General features: G+C 50.9%; 1 protein-coding gene across 1 annotated transcript; it reads right to left on the reverse strand.

Moving 5' to 3' along the window:
• Positions 1–1,553: 1,553 nt before the first annotated feature.
• On the reverse strand, positions 1,554–16,853 carry MINDY1 (MINDY lysine 48 deubiquitinase 1). Its single transcript, XM_049765930.1, has 10 exons — positions 16,558–16,853; positions 11,056–11,812; positions 9,989–10,046; positions 9,013–9,077; positions 6,364–6,522; positions 5,617–5,719; positions 4,331–4,473; positions 3,119–3,310; positions 2,372–2,515; positions 1,554–1,704 (listed from the first exon to the last, which is right to left on the reverse strand). The coding sequence occupies exons 2-10, from the start codon at positions 11,515–11,517 to the stop codon at positions 1,621–1,623; spliced, it is 1,410 nt and encodes a 469-aa protein (XP_049621887.1). The 5' UTR covers positions 11,518–11,812; positions 16,558–16,853; the 3' UTR covers positions 1,554–1,620.
• Between the last annotated feature and the right edge of the window lie 521 nt (positions 16,854–17,374).

The following is a 17,374-nucleotide window of genomic DNA, read 5'->3' on the forward strand; positions in this document are numbered from 1 at the left end:
AAAAAACAAAACAAAAAAAATCAACTCTCCTCCTACCCCATTGCTCATGGCTTCCTGCACGGATTTATTCTCTCTTCCCTAGGAATTTCAGGCATAGGAAGTAAAAAACAGACCTCGGATGATGTCAGCAACAGCCAGAGGTTGCAAAGTACCGCCTGCAGGGCTAGAAGCGGGTGTGTGTGTGTGTGTGTGTGTGTGTGTGTGTGTGTGTGTGTGTGTGTGTGTGTGTGTGCAGAAGAACAAGCTGTGCCCTAGAAGCACAACCCCCAAGTGCTTCTTTTCAAAGAAGGGCTTTGTTTATTTGTTTTCATCTGAGTCACAATTGGCACAATTGACTTAGGACTTACTCCTGGTTGTGACTCAGGGATAGCTCCTGGCAGACTTAAGGGAGACCTTATGGAGTGCTGGGGATGGAACCCAGGTCAGCCACATGCAAGGCAAGCCGAACTTCCTGACGTACTTTTTTTTTTTTTGGGGGGGGGGGGCTCACCTGGCATCCCTCAGGGGTTGCTCCTGGCTCTTCACTTAGAAATCAAACCTGGCAGGCTCAGGGGACCATAAGGGATGCCGGAAATTGAACCCAGGTCTGTCCTGGGTCAGCTGCATGCAAGGCAAATGGCCTACTGCTGTGCTATCACTCTGACCCCCTGTAATTATTATTACTTTTTTATTTTGGTTTTTGGATCACACTCGGCAGTGCTCAGGGGTTACTCCTGGCTCCACGCTCAGAAATGGCTCCTGACAGGCTCGGGGGGACCATACGGGATGCAGGGATTTGAACCACCGTCCTTCTGCATGAAAGGCAAAGGCTATTTCTTTGGCCCCACTTTTTTTAAGTTTTTTTTGTTTGTTTTTTGGTTTTGGTTTTTCAGCCACACCCAGTGACGCTCAGGAGTTATTCCTGGCTATGTACTCAGAAATCGCTCGTTTTTGGCTTGGGGGAACCATATGGGATGCAGGGGGATCGAACCGTGGTCCGTCCTAGGCTAGCGTCGGCAAGGCAGACACCTTACTGCTTCACACCAGCACTCTGGCCCCCAGAAGAGATATTTGAGTACAGAGCCAGGAGTAACTCCTGAGCACTGCTGGGTATGACTCAAAAACCAAAAGAAAAAAAAGAAAGAAATGCTAGTTCCCATGCCCCACTTTCTCACCACCTCCTTCTGCATTGTCAAAGGTCAAATACTTCACCGGTAGGGAAAGGCAAACAATAAATAGATCTCAGCAAGAAACTTTTATTTCCAAATCCCAAGGAAGACTTTACAAAGAAGGAGCTAGAAACCTATATCCAACCTGAAATAAAAGGAGTCAAAAAGGGCCTGCAAGAGAGCCAGGAGGACCCAGGCAGGCTGGAAATAAACGGGCGAGGTTTTGCCCAGAGCCTGAGATCAGCGTGAGAGTTTGGGGAGTGAGTGGGGAGGAGGGTCCTTACCCCACCAGCCCCAGGTTACTCTGGATGACCAGAAGGAAGAGGCAGCAGCAGGAAAGGGCAGAGATACCCTTGAGTCAGACCTTGGCATTTTCCTCCCCATGTGAGCCCCACAGTCCCCAGCAGGGCTCAGAGTTAGAGCTACGGTGCAGGTAGATTTGCCTTTGTCTTGGAGTCTGGGAGGGACAGGACTACAAGAGGACACAGTCTGACTCCTGCTTCGGCCTCTGTCGACGCTCCCTGGACGGGCGTCCAGATGCTGCGGCTCCTCGAACCTGCAGGGGCACAATTAGGGTCATCCACTGTGGAAGGCCTGGAAAGGGTTCTAGAGTGAGGTGCCAACCCATGGAGACATAAAGAAAGGGCTAGAGTGGGGAGGGAGAGAGACAGACAGACAGACAGCACACGAGCACAGAGGGCAGGGCATCTTCCTGGCACAATTTGACCAGTTCAGTCCCCGGCATCCCTTATGATTCCTTTGAGCCTGGCAGGAGAAAGCCCTGAGCACACAGGTATGGGTTAAAAACAAAGCACAAAGGGAGGAGAGAGGGAGGGAAGGGAAAAAAGGAGGAAAGAAGGAAGAACAAAAAGAAGGGAAAGGGACTGGAGCGATCACACGTGGCTGTCTAGGGTAAACCTGGGTTCAATCCCCGGCATCCCATATGGTCCCCCAAGCCAGGGGTGATTTCTGAGTGCAGAGCCAGGAGGAACCCCTGAGCATCACTGGATGTGCCCAAAAACAGACAAACAAACAAACAAACAAAAAACAAAACAAAGAAGGGAAAGAAGGAGGAAGAACAGAAGAAGGTGAAGGAGGAGAGAGGACACGCAGGGTGCAGGATGGAGGGACAGACAGAACAGGGCTCAGAAAACCTTGACTCGACAAGTGCAGGAGCTTGACCCCTGACCCCTGAGGGTCACTGACGGGGTGGGGGTACCCACCTGCACGGAGGGGCCTGGGGAGGCAGAGGGGGGTGTCGCCTGTTGCTGGTACTCCTCCTGCTGAAGCTGCTGTGCTAGCTCCAGGTCACTGAGGCCTGCTGCGCCCGGCTGCGGCTGCTGCAGGGACAGGGCGATCAGGGAGTCCTGGGGACGGGTGGAGCAGAGTGCAGTGGGCGCCAGTGGCACTTGTGGCTTTGCAGCACCACTGGGAGTCCCTGACCCCAGCTGGACTAAGGAAGATCCAGGGGCCGGAGAGAGCATTAGGTAGGGAGTTTGCCTCGCATGTAGAAGGACGGTGGTTCGAATCCCGGCATCCCATAGGGTCCCCCGAGCGAGCCTGCCAGGATTGATTTCTGAGCCTAGAGCCAGGAGGAACCCCTGAGCATCACCGGTGTGACCCAAAAACAAAAACCAAAAAAAAATTGGAGGGGTACAGGACAGGTGGGGTGAGAACAAGTATGACATGGTCCCTGGACAATGAAACGCCCTCCATCTGCCTCGAGCCCAGGTTCTCTCTTGGGCCAGAGGGACAGACTGGCAGGCAGACACTTGCCCTGCATGCAACTGACCCAGGTTTAACCCTTGGGATCAAATATGGTCCCCTGAGCCCTGCCAGCTTGTCTTTCCTGAGTGCAGAGCCAGAAAGAAGCCAGCCCTGAGCACCCCTGGGTGTGGTCCCCCCAAGAAAAAACAAACCCAGCCCAATGTAACCCCTACGGCCCCATGTTCCTGATCCCACGTAAGCACCTGGTCCACCTGCCGCTGCTTTTCCGGGGATCCGTGCTCCCCTTTGGCTGCAGGCTCCTGGCCCAGGGAGTGGCTGAGGTGGAACTCGGAGTCGCAGAAGCAGCTGTCTCCGTCCACGTTGTGCAGACTCTCCCACACCACCTGCTCCTCCTGCAGGAAGCCCTGGTCGGTGACCAGCAGGTACAGGTGGCTCTGGAAGGAGGACACAGCCAGTTGGGGCGAGAGCCAGAGATCCGAGCAGGACGCAGGAAGCCACAGGAAGTCTTTCCTGAATGTGTTTGTCCGTGGGCAGAGGGAAGAAGCAAGTGTGGCAGGCACAGAGGTTGACATGGCTGCAGTCTTGAGACCTCTGCCCTGAACTCACACCTCCCTCGAGCGACTGCTTGCTTTCTTTTCTTTTTCTGGGCCACACCGTTTGATGCTCAGGGGTCACTTCTGGCTAAGAGCTCAGAAATTGCCCCTGGCTTGGGGGGAATCATATGCGGTCCTTCCTTGGCTAGTGCTTGCAAGGCAGACACCTTACCTCTAGCGCCACCTCGCCAGCCCCGCTTTCTTTTCTTTTTCATCATCATTATTGAGAGGGGAGAGGTGGGCCAGAGAGATACCACAGCGGTAGGGCGTTTGTCTTGCTCGCAGAAGACCCAGGACAGACCCGAGTTTGATTCCCAGCATCCCGCTGAGCCTGCTAGGAGTGATTTCTGAGTGCATAGCCAGGAGTGACCCCTGAGCGCTGCCGTCGGGTGTGACCCAAAAACAAACAAAAAAAAAACAAAAAATAAGGAAGTGGGGAGAGGTGGTCCCACTGCTCAGGGCTTATTCCTGGTTCTGCACTCAGGAATCACTCATTCCTGGTGGTACTCAGGGGGACCAAATGGGGTCTTGGGGATAGTCCCCCATCTGTACTCTGTATATCTCTGGCCCGTATATCTCTGGCCCTGACATTGTATTATTCTTGGATCACGCCTCTGCAGCTTATTCCCTTAAGTGTCCCTGGCCAAGAACAGCCACGCATCCTTCCCAACAGTCACAATACAAGGAGAAGGGGTGCTGGGGGTCCGGTCTGCTCTTCACCCTCTCTCTATCCAGGCTCCTTTGCCAGCCCCAGATGCAGGGGAAACAGTGTGTTGGGGCTCAACTGTCTCCTCTGCATCAATTGCCCTCTTGAACCTCAACTCTGGGAAGAACAGGACCCCAAGAGCCAGCCCTTGTCACCTTGTGCTTAATCATGGTGCTAAAGTGATTGTTTCGGAAAAAGACGCCCAGTTCTCCTTCCTTGGCCGCTGTCGTCAACTCACACAGGCCGTGGTAGGTCAGCTGGGCCGCGGTGGTCTCCAGGAACTGCTCCGCTATCAGGCCTGGTGGAAGGAAGGACACAGAGGGGACGGTGTTGAGGGGGTTGAGGGTGTGGAGATGCGGCTGCATCTGCAGAAGAAAGATCAGTCTCTGTGCAGAGCCCAGAGGGGAGGCACAGGTGCCCGCCAGTCTCAGCCTCTGCCACCTTGCGGAGACACAGGAGACAGGAAGTGCAGCTTTCGGGGGGGTCCCAGCCCACATCCTCCTCGGACTCCAGCACAACTTGCTAAGAATCATCTAGAGTGGTCTGTAACCATGAGGGAGGCCCCCCAAACAACAAAATAAAAATGGGGAGGCCAGAGCAATAGTACAATACCACTGGCAGAGCCTGAGCACTGTGGGGTGTGGCTCTAAAACAAAAACAAACAAGAAGAAAATAGTCCTGGCACATCAGTGCGCCCCCTTTTGAAGTCCCTTCCCCAAAACCTGGAATGAGTTTATTTATTTATTTATTTATTTATTTATTTATTTATTTGGTTTTTGGGTCACACCCGGCAGCGCTCAGGAGTTCCTCTTGGCTCTATGCTCAGAAATCACTCCTGGCAGGCTTAGGGGACCATAAGGGATGCCAGGATTTGAACCACCGACCTTCTGCATCCAAGGCAAACACCTACCTCCATGCTATCTCTCCGGCTCCTGGTTGGGTTATTTATTTATTTACTTATTTATTTATTGGTTTTTGGGCCACACTCGGTAAAGCTCAGGGGTTACTCCTGGCTATTCGTTCAGAAGTCGCTCCTGGCTTGGGGGACCATATAGGACGTCGGGGGATTGAACCGAGGTCCGTCCTAGGCTAGTGTTGGCTGGGTTATTTATTGAGTACTACTCACTGAGCCTCAGGCCAGGCCCCAAGCCAAGCCCTTGGGTAGGTGGATAGGGCAGTGAGGGGCACTGACGAGCTGAGTCCCACAAACTCCCTTTCCAGGAGGTTCCATTGAATTGGGAGAGGGGCTGGGAGCAAGGAGAGTGAGCAGCAGCCAGAGGAGTCCTCGCTCCCTACACACAGACCCCAGGAGAGCAGGGAAGGGGTGCAGGGTGAGGGTGACAGGGTGAGTGGGTGCAAGGTGGCGTGTGTAAGGTGAGGGGGTGCAGGGGTGCAAGGAGTTCGGGGCGGGGGTTCGGGGTGGGGGACAGGGCAGGGTCACCTTCTGTCACCATGTTGCTGTCGCTGGAATGCTTGCAAGAGATGATCTTCTCCACTAGTTGATTGTAACTCAATTTCCCCACTGCACTCACGGCCTCAGGACTCTACACAGGCGGAGGTGGAGGCCTTTTAGGGGGTGAACCATGCTCCCCAAACTCACCAGATCCTTCCAGAAGCTCAGGGAACTGTTGGTGTTTTTGTTTTGTTTTAGGGCCACACCTAACAGTGCTCAGGGATTACGCCTGGCTCAGAAATTACTCCTGGTCGGCTGGGGAGACCATATAGGATGCTGAGGATCTAAATCAGATTGGCTGTGTGCAAGGCAAATGCCCTGCAAATGCCCTATCCACTGTGCTACCAGGCCCTGGGATCTATTTTCTTTTTTTTGGATTTTTGGACCACACCCGGTGACGCTCAGGGCCTGGCTACATGCTCAGAAATCGCTCCGGGCTTAGGGGGGACCATATGGGACTTCAGGGGATTAAACCTCAACCTCGGGACCTAGGACTAGCGTGTGCAAGGCAGATGCCTTATCGCTTGCACCACTGCTCCAGCCCCAACCCCTTACATTTTTCTTTCTCTAAAGATTACCCTCCTTTTGTTTGTAAAGGTGATAATGGAGGAATTCCACCCACCTCCACCCTAATCTCTCCCCACTGCAATGGATTCCATTGTTCTCTCTCCACCCACTCACCCACATGCTCTCTCTCGAGTGTTCTCTGCTGGGGCTGGCTCAGGGGCCACTCACCTGCGGATCCACCAGCCAGCCGTGGTACAGGGGGATGCCTAGCAGGTCGAAGATGCTGCATTCGGGCGTGTATTCAAAATCGGACACGCCTGTGAATCTCACATTGACGTCTAGACCTGTGGCGAGCTTAGGCAGCACGGACACCGCGTCGTCCACATTCTTGGAGTGAAAGGAAAATGATGACCATGGGGAGGAGGTATGACTCGGTGTGGCAACTCATGCTTGCCAGCTTGAGACCCAGGGTTGATCCCTGGCACCTGGAGGACTGAGTGCTTCAAGGGGGAAAGGCCTTGCACGTGGCAGGCCCGAGTTTGCTCTGCTGGCTAGCTCCCCAACATTCCACAGGGGCCCTTGTTTTGGGTCATACCCAGGGCTTACTCTGGGCTCTGCATTCAGGGATCACACTCCTAGTGTGCTCAGGGGACCATATTGAGTGCTGAGGTGCAAACACAGGTCAGCTTCATGCAAGGCAAACACCCTCCCTGCTGTACTATCACTTCAGTGATCCCCAAGCACAGAGGCAGGAGAAAACCTTGAGAAGTGCTGGGTGTGGCCCAAAGGCCAAAAATAAAAACAAATTAACAAATAAATAAAAATAGGGGCTGGCACGATAGCACAGTGGTAGGGTGTTTGCCTTGCACGTAGCTGACCCGGGACGGACCTGGGTTCGATTCTCGAAATCCCATATAGTCCCCCAAGCTAGAAGCAATTTCTGAGTGCATAGCCAGGAGTAACTCTTTTTTTTTTTTTTTTTTTTATTTTTTGGGTCACACCCGGCAGTGCTCAGGGGTTCCTCCTGGCTGTCCTGCTCAGAAATAGCCCCTGGCAGGCACGGAGGACCATATGGGACACCGGGATTCGAACCAACCACCTTTGGTCCTGGATTGGCTGCTTGCAAGTAAACGCCACTGCGCTATCTCTCCGGGCCCAGGAGTAACTCTTGAGCGTCACCAAGTGTGGCCCAAAAAACAAAAAACAAAACAAAACAAAAAGAGATAAGAAAAATACAACTAAAAAAGGTGTGTGTGTGTGTGTGTGTGTGTGTGTGTGTGTGTGTGTGTGTGGCAGTTGTGTTGTTTGCATAGGCACGGCAAAATATTGGGGAAATAGAAAGAAAAAACCTTTGGCCCCAAAACAGGAAGACCTTACCCATGAAACATCCTGGCCTAATTCCAGACTCCAGGCATGCTAATTTGTCCAACCCCAAAGTCTTTTTCTGTGGTCCCAGGTTGTTTCTGGTTTTGAAGTCACACCCTCAGTGTGACAGGAAACAGTGGGATGCGAGGGATTGAACCACAGTTGGTCACATACAGAGCACATACCCTCCACCCCTATAGGTAACACTCTCATATAGGAGTATTATTGCTCCAACCTAGGAAAGTGTTGGCTTGCATGTGCAGTACTCTGATTCTGTCTCCCCAAGCACAGAAAAAGCAGTTCCACCTAGTCCTTGTCCAATGCTTCCTGTCTTGCATAAGTCAACATACTTCCTAGGACAGAGATACATGCATTCCCTCCTTGTGAGGAAAGAAATTATCACAAAAATTCTGTGTAAGCTGCCTTGCCCGTGGCCAATCTGCTCTAGCCAACCTTCCGGCACTGTTGGAAGTGGCCCTTGAGTGCAGAGCTGGGAGTAACCTACAGCACTATCCGTTGTTGACACCCCCTCATTCTCCCCCCAAAATGGGACCAGAGTGACAGTACAACAGATAGGGTGTTTGCCTTGCACACAGCTGGCCTGAGTTCAATCCCTGTCATTCTATATGGTCCCCCAAGCACTGCCAGAAATGACCCCTGAGCAGAGGGCCAAGAGTAACCCTAAACACTGCTGGGTGTAGCCCTTAAACCAAAAAACAAATAAACAAACAAACAAAAAAGATGGGCAAGAACTCACAGTTTAAGAAACCCTTTGAAGGACTAAAGAGAGAGGATAATGTTAAGGCATTTTCTCAACATTTGTATGTAGAAAAAAATATTTGTATGTAGAACCAACTCTGCAGCTGCATGGTCCCCTGAGCAATGAGTTTAGAGCAGCCAAAGAACCACAGGATATGGCCTGATACCCCCCCAATATAAGCCCAACACCTACCCCCTACAAATAAAAGCCCTTCTTTGTTTTTTTTTTTTTTTTTGGTTTTTGGGCCACACCCTGTGACGCTCAGGGGTTACTCCTGGCTATGCGCTCAGAAGTTGCTCCTGGCTTCTTGGGGGACCATATGGGATGCCGGGGGATCGAACCGCGGTCCGTCCTAGGCTAGCGCAGGCAAGGCAGGCACCTTACCTCCAGCGCCACCGCCCGGCCCCCTGTTTTTGTTTTAAGACCGAACCCAGCAGTGCTCAGGGCTTACTCTTGGCTCTGCACTCAGAGATTATTCCTGGCGGGCTGGGCCATGTGCCCTGCAGAAGCCCTTTTTATTTTTGTTTTTTGGAACCACATCCGGTGGTGCCCAGGGATTACTCCTCATTCTGTGCTCAGAAATCACTCCTGGCAAGCTTAGGAGACCATATGGGATGCCAGGAATTGAACCTGCTGTGCTATTGCTCTGGGCTCCAGCAGAGCCCTTTTTAAGAAGTAGCAGAAAGATGTAACAACCTGGATTTTTCCCTTACCACCCCATGCACCCCTCTGTCCACAGGCCTTTCCCTTACCTGCTGAAAATTAAGTTGAAGTCCCTCTGACTTCTCTTGTGGCTTAATCGACAGAAGACAGTCTCCTAGGAAACAGGAATGACATCTGCTGACCTGGCTAGCCAATGCTCTCTAAACTGCAGCCCCTTCTGGGTAATGGAGAATTAATATCAGAACCACAGTTGCTCATAGCTAGGACGGGTATTGGAAACTTGCTCAGACCCTTGTAATTTTTCAATGAATTGGGAAAGCTATGGGTCATAATCTGGGACCCCAACCCTTTTTTATTTGTTTGTTTTTGTTTTAGGACCACACCCAGCGGTGCTCAGGGGTTACTCCTGGCTCTACACTCAGAAATCACTCCTGGCAGGCTCCGTGGACCATATGAGATGCCAGGGACCAAACCCGGGTTGGCTACATACAAGGCAAATGCCATAGCTGCTGTGCTATCGCTCAGGCCTCGGGACCCCAACACCTTGACTTTTTGTTTTGGGCTACACCCAGGGGTGCTTAGGATTACTCCTGGTGGAACTTAGGGGACCATATGGGGTGCTGGGGGGAACTGAACCTGGGTTGGACACATATAAGTCAAATACTCTGCCTGCTGTCTTATCGCTTCAGCCCCCCAACGCCTGACTCTTGCTCTTCATTCCCTCAAACACTTTCACTCCCCCTGCCATAACAGTCAGACAGGGATTCCCATGTCTGCTGCTGGCTTTCCAGCTAAGGAGGGAGATTTTCTGTTGTTTTGTTCTGTTATTGTTTTTGTTTTTAGACCACACCTGGTGACGCTTAGGGGTTCCTCCTGGCTATGCACTCAGAAATCGCTCCTGGCTTGGGGACCCTATGAGACACTGGGGGATCAAACTGCGGTCCATCCTAGGCTAGCGCGTGCAAGGCAGATACCCTACCACTTGCGCCACAGCTCCGGCCCCTGAGGGGGGAAGCTCTTAGGTCGGGTGTAAGAGCCTAGTTTCTCGCCAGGCCCAGTCCTTACCGAGGTGGGCCATGAGTTCGTCAGCTGTGATCACTTCCTTCTGCAGGGGCAGCTTTACCTGCAGGCAGAGTAGTGAGCAAAGGTAAACACAGGGTTGGCACAGGGGTACGCATGTGTCTGCATCTATCCTGTTTGTAAGGGGAAGCCTGAGAACACTGGGAAGAGTGTTAAGCAAAAGGAAGGGGGTGATAGGAACAGAAAGACCCAAATAAGCAGAGCAAAAGAGCTACTGTGGAATGAATGCTGTGAGGCTCTCACTATGGGTTAGAATGACAGGATAGGCCAGTGGGGAGGGTGTTTATTTTGCAAGTGCCTGAGCCAAATTTAATCCCCACCACCCCATATGGTTGAGCCCTCCCCTGAGCCCCACCAGGGGTGATCACTGAGCTCAGAACCAGGAGTAACTCGAGCATTTCTGGGTGTGAATCCAAAACTAAAGGGCTGTCAAAGTTCAGGTTCTGGAGACAGGAGGACAGGCAGACTTGGGGGGGTTTGATAATGGACTTTTTACCCAGTGATGCTCATGGGGTACTCCTGGCTATACGCTCAGAAGTCGCCTCTGGCTTGGGGGACCATATGGGATACCGGGAGATGGAACTGCGGTCCGTCCTAGGCTAGTGCGGGCAAGGCAGACATCTTACCACTTATGCCACCGCTCTGGCCCCTGATCATGGATTTTGAAGCCTGTTTACCAATGCTCAGGGGTTACTCCTACCTAGCACATTGCTCAGGAACATAAGGTACTAGGGACGGTATTTGGGGCTCCCACACTCAGAGCACGCTTTGAAGCTCCTTTGAGCTTCTTCCCAAACCCAACAAAACTGTGAGTTTGTTGCTATTGTGTTTATCATGGTACCAGGGAGTGAATTCAGGGCTTCATATACATGAGACCAGAGCTCTGTTGCCCCATTATTTTGTTTTTAGGAGTATCTCTCATTTGTTCACGCAGAAGAGACAGGAAGAATAAAAAAAAAAAAAAAAAGTCAGGCTTATTTTTTGAAAATCGGGATAACCAGAGGGAATGGAACTCCACAGTGCTTTCAGCTCTCCCCCAAACTCTCTCTTACCTTCCACTGGAGAAAGAGGATGTTCATGATGGCCAGGAGAGGGCAAGGCCCGTTGGCGTTCTGGGTGATGATAGGCGTCCGAGCTCCCTTCCAAGGGATCCACTTCACACAATAGAAATCCAGTTCAGGCTGTCGAGTTCTGGGGGACTGAGGAAGCTCTGGGGTGCTGGAACTCGCCCCCACCATCTCCACCTCTGGCCTCGACCCCTGGGACAGTCCCGCTGGGTCTGAGTTAGCACTGGCAGGAGGGGATTCGAGATTCTTGGGGCTCTGGGCAGGCAGTGAAGTTGGGTTTTCTGGCCCCTGTTTTCCCGTGCTGTCTGGTGCCCCATCGGCCTCCACAGGGTCCTTCTCCTGAGGGACATCGCCAGGATTTGAGGGGTCTTCCTGGGTGGCAGTTTTCACTCCCTCTGTAGGTTCGGCCTGTCCAGCAGCTGGATGCTCAGGCTGGGGTTGCTCCATGGTCCAAAGACACTAATTGAGGGTCACCAAAGAACTTTCCTGTCCTCAGGAACTTTCCAAATCTACAGGCTACGCAATCAGAGGGGGACCATTGTGCTAGGAAACAGAGGGATGAGATAGGGCTCGAAGAAGGCAGGCCGTGAGAGAGGCAGAGCCATGAGCAATCAGTCTGTGCTCCAGGAAAAAATATGGGGACTCTGTTTCGGATGAACAGAGAGTCCTAGGCTGAGCCCTTTTCACACCTAACTTGCTGAGAGCAGACAAATTCACTGGGACAGAGGTCGAGTCAGCATCTCTGAAACAGAAAAACAGAGAGTGGAGGAAAGATAAAGGAAAAGGGAGAGGAGAGGAGAAGGGCAGAAAGGGAAAGGGATAAAAAAAAAAAGAAATGTTAAAAGGATGCTAATGGGGGCCCGGAGAGATAGCACAGCGGGGATTGCCTTGCAAGCAGCCGATCCAGGACCAAAGGTGGTTGGTTCGAATCCCGGTGTCCCATAGGGTCCCCCGTGCCTGCCAGGAGCTATTTCTGAGCAGACAGCCAGGAGTAACCCCTGAGCACCGCTGGGTGTGACCCCCCCCCCAAAAAAAAAGGATGCTAATGAGGGTCTGTGTGTAGGACATTGCCTCGCATGTGCCTGACTAGGTTTCAGCCCCAGTTTCCCATACTGAGTGATTCTCTGAGTATAGACCCTGTCAGTAAACCCTGATTTCTGCCGGCTGTGGTGCTAAAACTATACAAAACAAAACAAAACAGGAGCCAAAGAGAGAACACAGCGGTAGGGCGTTTGCCTTGCACGCAGCCAGCCAATCCAGGACAGATGGTGATTCAAATCCCGGCATCCCATATGGTCCCTCCAGTCTGCCAAAGACGATTTCTGAATGCAGAGCCAGTGGAGTGCGTAAAGTGTGTTTGACTGACACGCGATCAACCCGGGTTTGATCCCTGGCACCCCAGAGGGTCCCCTGAGCCTACCAGAAGTAATTCCTGAGTGTGGAGCAGAATTGGTTCTTAGTAGCAAACTTGCTCTGATGGGTGGTGGGTGGTGTAAAAGGGGAAGGAAAGGGCCACTGTGGCAATGATAAGTGGGTACTCGGGACCAAGATTGGGTGTTGAAAGGAGGCAAAATGACATGCATACAACCCTATCAGTAACAATATTGCAAACCACAGTGTCTAAAAGAAAAAACGGAAAAGGAAAAGAAAGCCCATTATCGAAGCAGGCTGGGGGCAGGAGCAAAACTAGTGGACGACCAATGCACACTGGGAAAGGAGTTGGCTGGAATACCATATGCCTAGAACTCAGTCATGAATAACTTTGCAATTCATGGTGATCCAATAAAAAAGAAATGCCGGGGCCGGAGAGAGAGCATGGAGGGTAAGGCGTTTGCCTTTCATGCAGAAGGTCATCGGTTCGAATCCCGGAGTCCCATATGGTCCCCGTGACTGTCAGGAGCAATTTCTGAGCCTGGAGCCAGGAATAACCCCTGAGCACTGCCGGGTGTGACCCAAAACCACACACACACACACACACAAAAAAAAAGCCTCTTTTTTGGTAACTAAGATTAGAGCCATAAAATCATTTCCTCCACCCCCTAAAACTTTGCCTAAAACCCGCCTTGAGAGCTGAAATTGAGGTTATAGCTTTCCCTCACTTTTTCTGCTCCCAAACCTAAGTCAACAGAATTCTCTTGCCTACTTTATTTTTTGGGGGGGGAGGGGGAGCACACCCAGAGACGCTCAGGGGTTACTCCTGTATCTGCATTCAGAAATCACTCCTGGCTGGCTCAGTGGATCATATGGGATGCCAGGGATAAAACCCGGGTTGGCCATGTACAAGGCAAACGCTCTACGCACTGTGCTATTGCTTTTGCCCAGCCTTTAAATACAATGAGATATGATGAGAAAATACTGATTATTAATTTTCATTTTGAAAAATCCTCATCCTTGCTCTGCGTGTTCTTATCATTCTCTTTTTTTTGTTTTTGTTTTTGTTTTTTGTTTTTGGATCCTACCCGGTGGGTGCTCAGGAGTTCCGCCTGCTCTGCACTCAGAAATCACTCCTAGCTGGCTTGGGGGACCACATGGGATGCCAAGATTCGAACCACCGTCCATCCTGGATCGACTGCATTCAAGGCAAATGCCCTACCTCTGCGCTGTCTCTCCAGCCCCACTCTACGTGTTCTATTTTCTTTCTTTCTTTCTTTCTTTCTTTCTTTCTTTCTTTCTTTCTTTCTTTCTTTCTTTCTTTCTTTCTTTCTTTCTTTCTTTCTTTCTTTCTTTCTTTCTTTCCTTTCTTTTTCTTTCTTTCTTTCTTTCTTTCTTTCTTTCTTTCTTTCTTTCTTTCTTTCTTTCTTTCTTTCTTTCTTTCTTTCTTTCTTTCTTTCTTTCTTTCTTTCTTTCTTTCTTTCTTTCTTTCTTTCTCTCTTTCTCTCTCTCTCTCTCTCTCTCTCTCTCTCTCTCTCTCTCTCTCTCTCTTTCTTTTTTTTTTTGGTTTTTGGGTCACAAACGGCAGCGCTCAGGGGTTACTCCTGGCTCGTTGCTCAGAAATCGCTCCTGGCAGGCTCGGGGACCATATGAGATGTCGGGATTCGAACCAATGACCTTCTGTATGCAAGGCAAACACCCTATACCTCCATCTATCTCTCTGGCCCCTATTTATTTCTTCATTTTTGATGAAGACAGAACCAGTGTAACTTGCTTTCTATCAGAGTTACCATCAACACAGGCAGAGACCAGAGACCAGAGACCATCACCACTGGGCACAGACAACGATAAAGTCACAAACTCAGCCCTCTTTGGCCTCTTCACTTTTTCCCCTTTACTCTGAGGTAAAACTAAACATGTCTGAATACTTGTATTTATCCCAAATCCAAGAATATGCTTCTTTCTTGCAAATTATTAAGCTATTTTGTTTTTTTTGTTTTTTTTTTTTTTTTTTTGCCACACCTGGCAGTGCTTAGGGGTTCCTCCTAGCTCTGCACTCAGAAATCACTCCTGGCAGGCTTGGAGCACCATAATATGGGATGCCGAGGATCCAAACCAGGTTAGCTGTGCACAAGGCAAATGCCCTACCTGCTATGTTATCGCTTTCAGCCCCTTGGTCAGCATTCAAAGCAAGGGAAAGGTCTGAGAGATGAAGCTCAAGAACATGGAAATAGGGGCCGGAGAGATAGCACAGCAGTAAGGCGTTTTGCCTTAGATACAGAAGGACGGTGGTTCGAATCCCAGCATCCCATATGGTCCCCCGAGCCTGCCAGGAGCAATTTTTGAGTGTAGAGCCAGGAGTAACTCCTGAGCACAGCCAGGTGTGACCCCCCAAAATAAAATAAGTATTCATAATGGATTATCATCCTTATTCAAATATACATTTTTATAACCGCATTTTCTAGACATACTGTGTTTTTTTTCTGGACATTTTGTTTTTGGGTCACATCTGGCAGCGCTCAAGGGTCACCCCTGGCTCTGTGCTCAGAAGTCGCTCATCGGATGCCGGAATTCGAACCATCACCTGGACATATTGTTAACTAGAATCAGAGCAGCAAAATTTGCCAGCAGGCCTTCTATTTACTCTCTTCTTTCTTTCTTTCTTCCTTCCTTCCTTCCTTCCTTCCTTCCTTCCTTCCTTCCTTCCTTCCTTCCTTCCTTCCCCCCTCCCTCCCACCCCCCCACCCCCCCTCCCTCTTTCTTACTTTCTTTATTTCTTACTTTGTTTTTTTTTTTTTTTTTTGGTTTTTGGGCCACACCCGGTGACGCTCAGGGGTTACTCCTGGCTATATGCGCTCAGAAGTCGCTCCTGGCTTGGGGGACCATATGGGACGCCGGGGGATCGAACCGCGGTCCGTCTCCTAGGCTAGCGCAGGTAAGGCAGGCACCTTACCTCCAGCGCCACCGCCCGGCCCCCCTCTTTCTTTCTTTCTTTCTTTCTTTCTTTCTTTCTTTCTTTCTTTCTTTCTTTCTTTCTTTCTTTCTTTCTTTCTTTCTTTCTTTTCTTTCTTTCTTTCTTCTTCTTTCTTTCTTTCTTTCTTTCTTTCTTTCTATTTTTGGTTTTTTGGCCACACCTGGAAATTCATGCTCAGAGGTTACTCCTGGCTCTGCGCTCAGAAATCGCTCCTGGCAGGCTGGGGGTCCATATGGAGTGTTGGGAACCAAACCCGAGCTTGTCCTGGGTCGACCACATTCAAGGCAAACACCCTACTGCGGTGTTATCTCTCCAGCCCTGACTTACCCTCTTCTTTTCTCCTGAGAGGAGATAATGACACTTTTAATTCTTCCCTATCCTCTTCAAAAGCGCACACCAGAGCCGGAGAAAGTTTAAAAGCTAGGAGAAAAGTGGGGCTCACTGCTCATCTTGTAAGTCCCAGGCCAGAAAGAAAGGATGAATAATTAAGTGAGGGCAGGCAATTCAGCTCTAAAGGCAGGCAGGCAGGACTAAGGGGAATGAGCTGAAAGAAATCTAAACTGAACAAGGCCAAACCCATTTGGGCCAGGATCTGGCAGAGTCAGACAGACAGAATGGGCAGATGTAATGATGGCTTTGCACTCGGGGCAGCAAGAGCACATTTCTTTAATGGATGTTTTGCACCCGGGGCAAGTCTGGATGACTTTCCTGAAAATGTTTCCCAAGGTTGGGCCATTTCGGAGCAGGGGGCAGGAGGCTTCACCCACTCCCTACAGACTCCCCGGCCTGCTGATCCCATGCTGAACACAAATCCTGCCTCTCTGCAACTGGAAGGGTCTTAGTAGACAGAGGAGGGAGGCAGAGCAGCCCTGATCCTTCCAAGCCAGCAAAGTGGAAGGCAGAGCAAGCATCTAGATTTGGGGGCGTCTGTCTGAAAAGATCCAGAACTCTCTTCTGGTTTCACACACACACCCCTCCAATAGTTGAGAACAGCCAAGCTGAGGTTTCAGTCACAGGAGGGAAAAAGCAGGGAAGGAAAGAAGGAAGGAAGAAAGAAAAGAGGAATTCTTCACCCTGGCTTAGTCAAGAAGAAAGAGGAGGTGAGGTGGGCAGCAAGGAGGCGGCCCAGATCAAATCTTTACCTTCCTGGGGCCGCTTCTGGGGAGCCAAGCTGGTTTCCAAAGGAAGTTTCTTTCTGTCCACGTTTCCTTCTTTTCTTCTCACTCCCTCTTCCCACTCCCTAGTCCACAGTTAGTGCAGGGCCAGCTCCCCAGGAGAGGGCCCGGCTCAGTGCTCCAGAGTGTCCACCGGGCCTCCCTGGCACCCCCAGGGTCAGCAGCCTGGAGATCAGGAGGGGCAGGAGAACAAGGGAGGTTTTCTCTCTGCTCTCCCGGCACTGCTGGGCTCAGGCTGGGCCGCGTGTGCCCCGCTGGTGGGAGCTGGAAAAGCAAGAAGAGCCTTGCAAGGCTGCACGGGGTGGAGCCGGCCGGAGCTCTTGCTCAAGAACTGGCTATGCAGCAGTCTCTGCTTTGGATCCACAGATGCCAGGCCCGGGCCTACCATGTACATCTTCACTTATGCCACTTCTAAACAGTGAAAAATCAACTCTATTCCTTGCCCAGGCCTATGTATTTTATTTTATTTTTAAATTAACAAGAAACAGGCTGCTCATCCCCCTGTTTGTGCAGGCCTGGGTTAGGAAACCCTGGGAACCAACAAATGAGCCAGCAGTGCATATAGACACAGTGACCAGGCCCTGCTGACTGTTCTGCTACACTGAGTCACCTCCTGGGTTCTGGCTGAAGCACAGAAAAAAGTCAGTGAGGTGAGAAGCATGTGGTAGGAACTGAAGGACTTGGCTAGTAAATGTGGTGTGTGGCTGAGTCCGTTTATTTGCAGGACTCTGACTTCCTGGGTGGGAAAGTGGCAGTTAGAGGAGGTTGGAACCCAACCACCTTC

The sequence above is a fragment of the Suncus etruscus genome, chromosome 19 (assembly GCF_024139225.1).
Source record: "Suncus etruscus isolate mSunEtr1 chromosome 19, mSunEtr1.pri.cur, whole genome shotgun sequence".
Lineage (NCBI taxonomy): Eukaryota > Metazoa > Chordata > Mammalia > Eulipotyphla > Soricidae > Suncus > Suncus etruscus.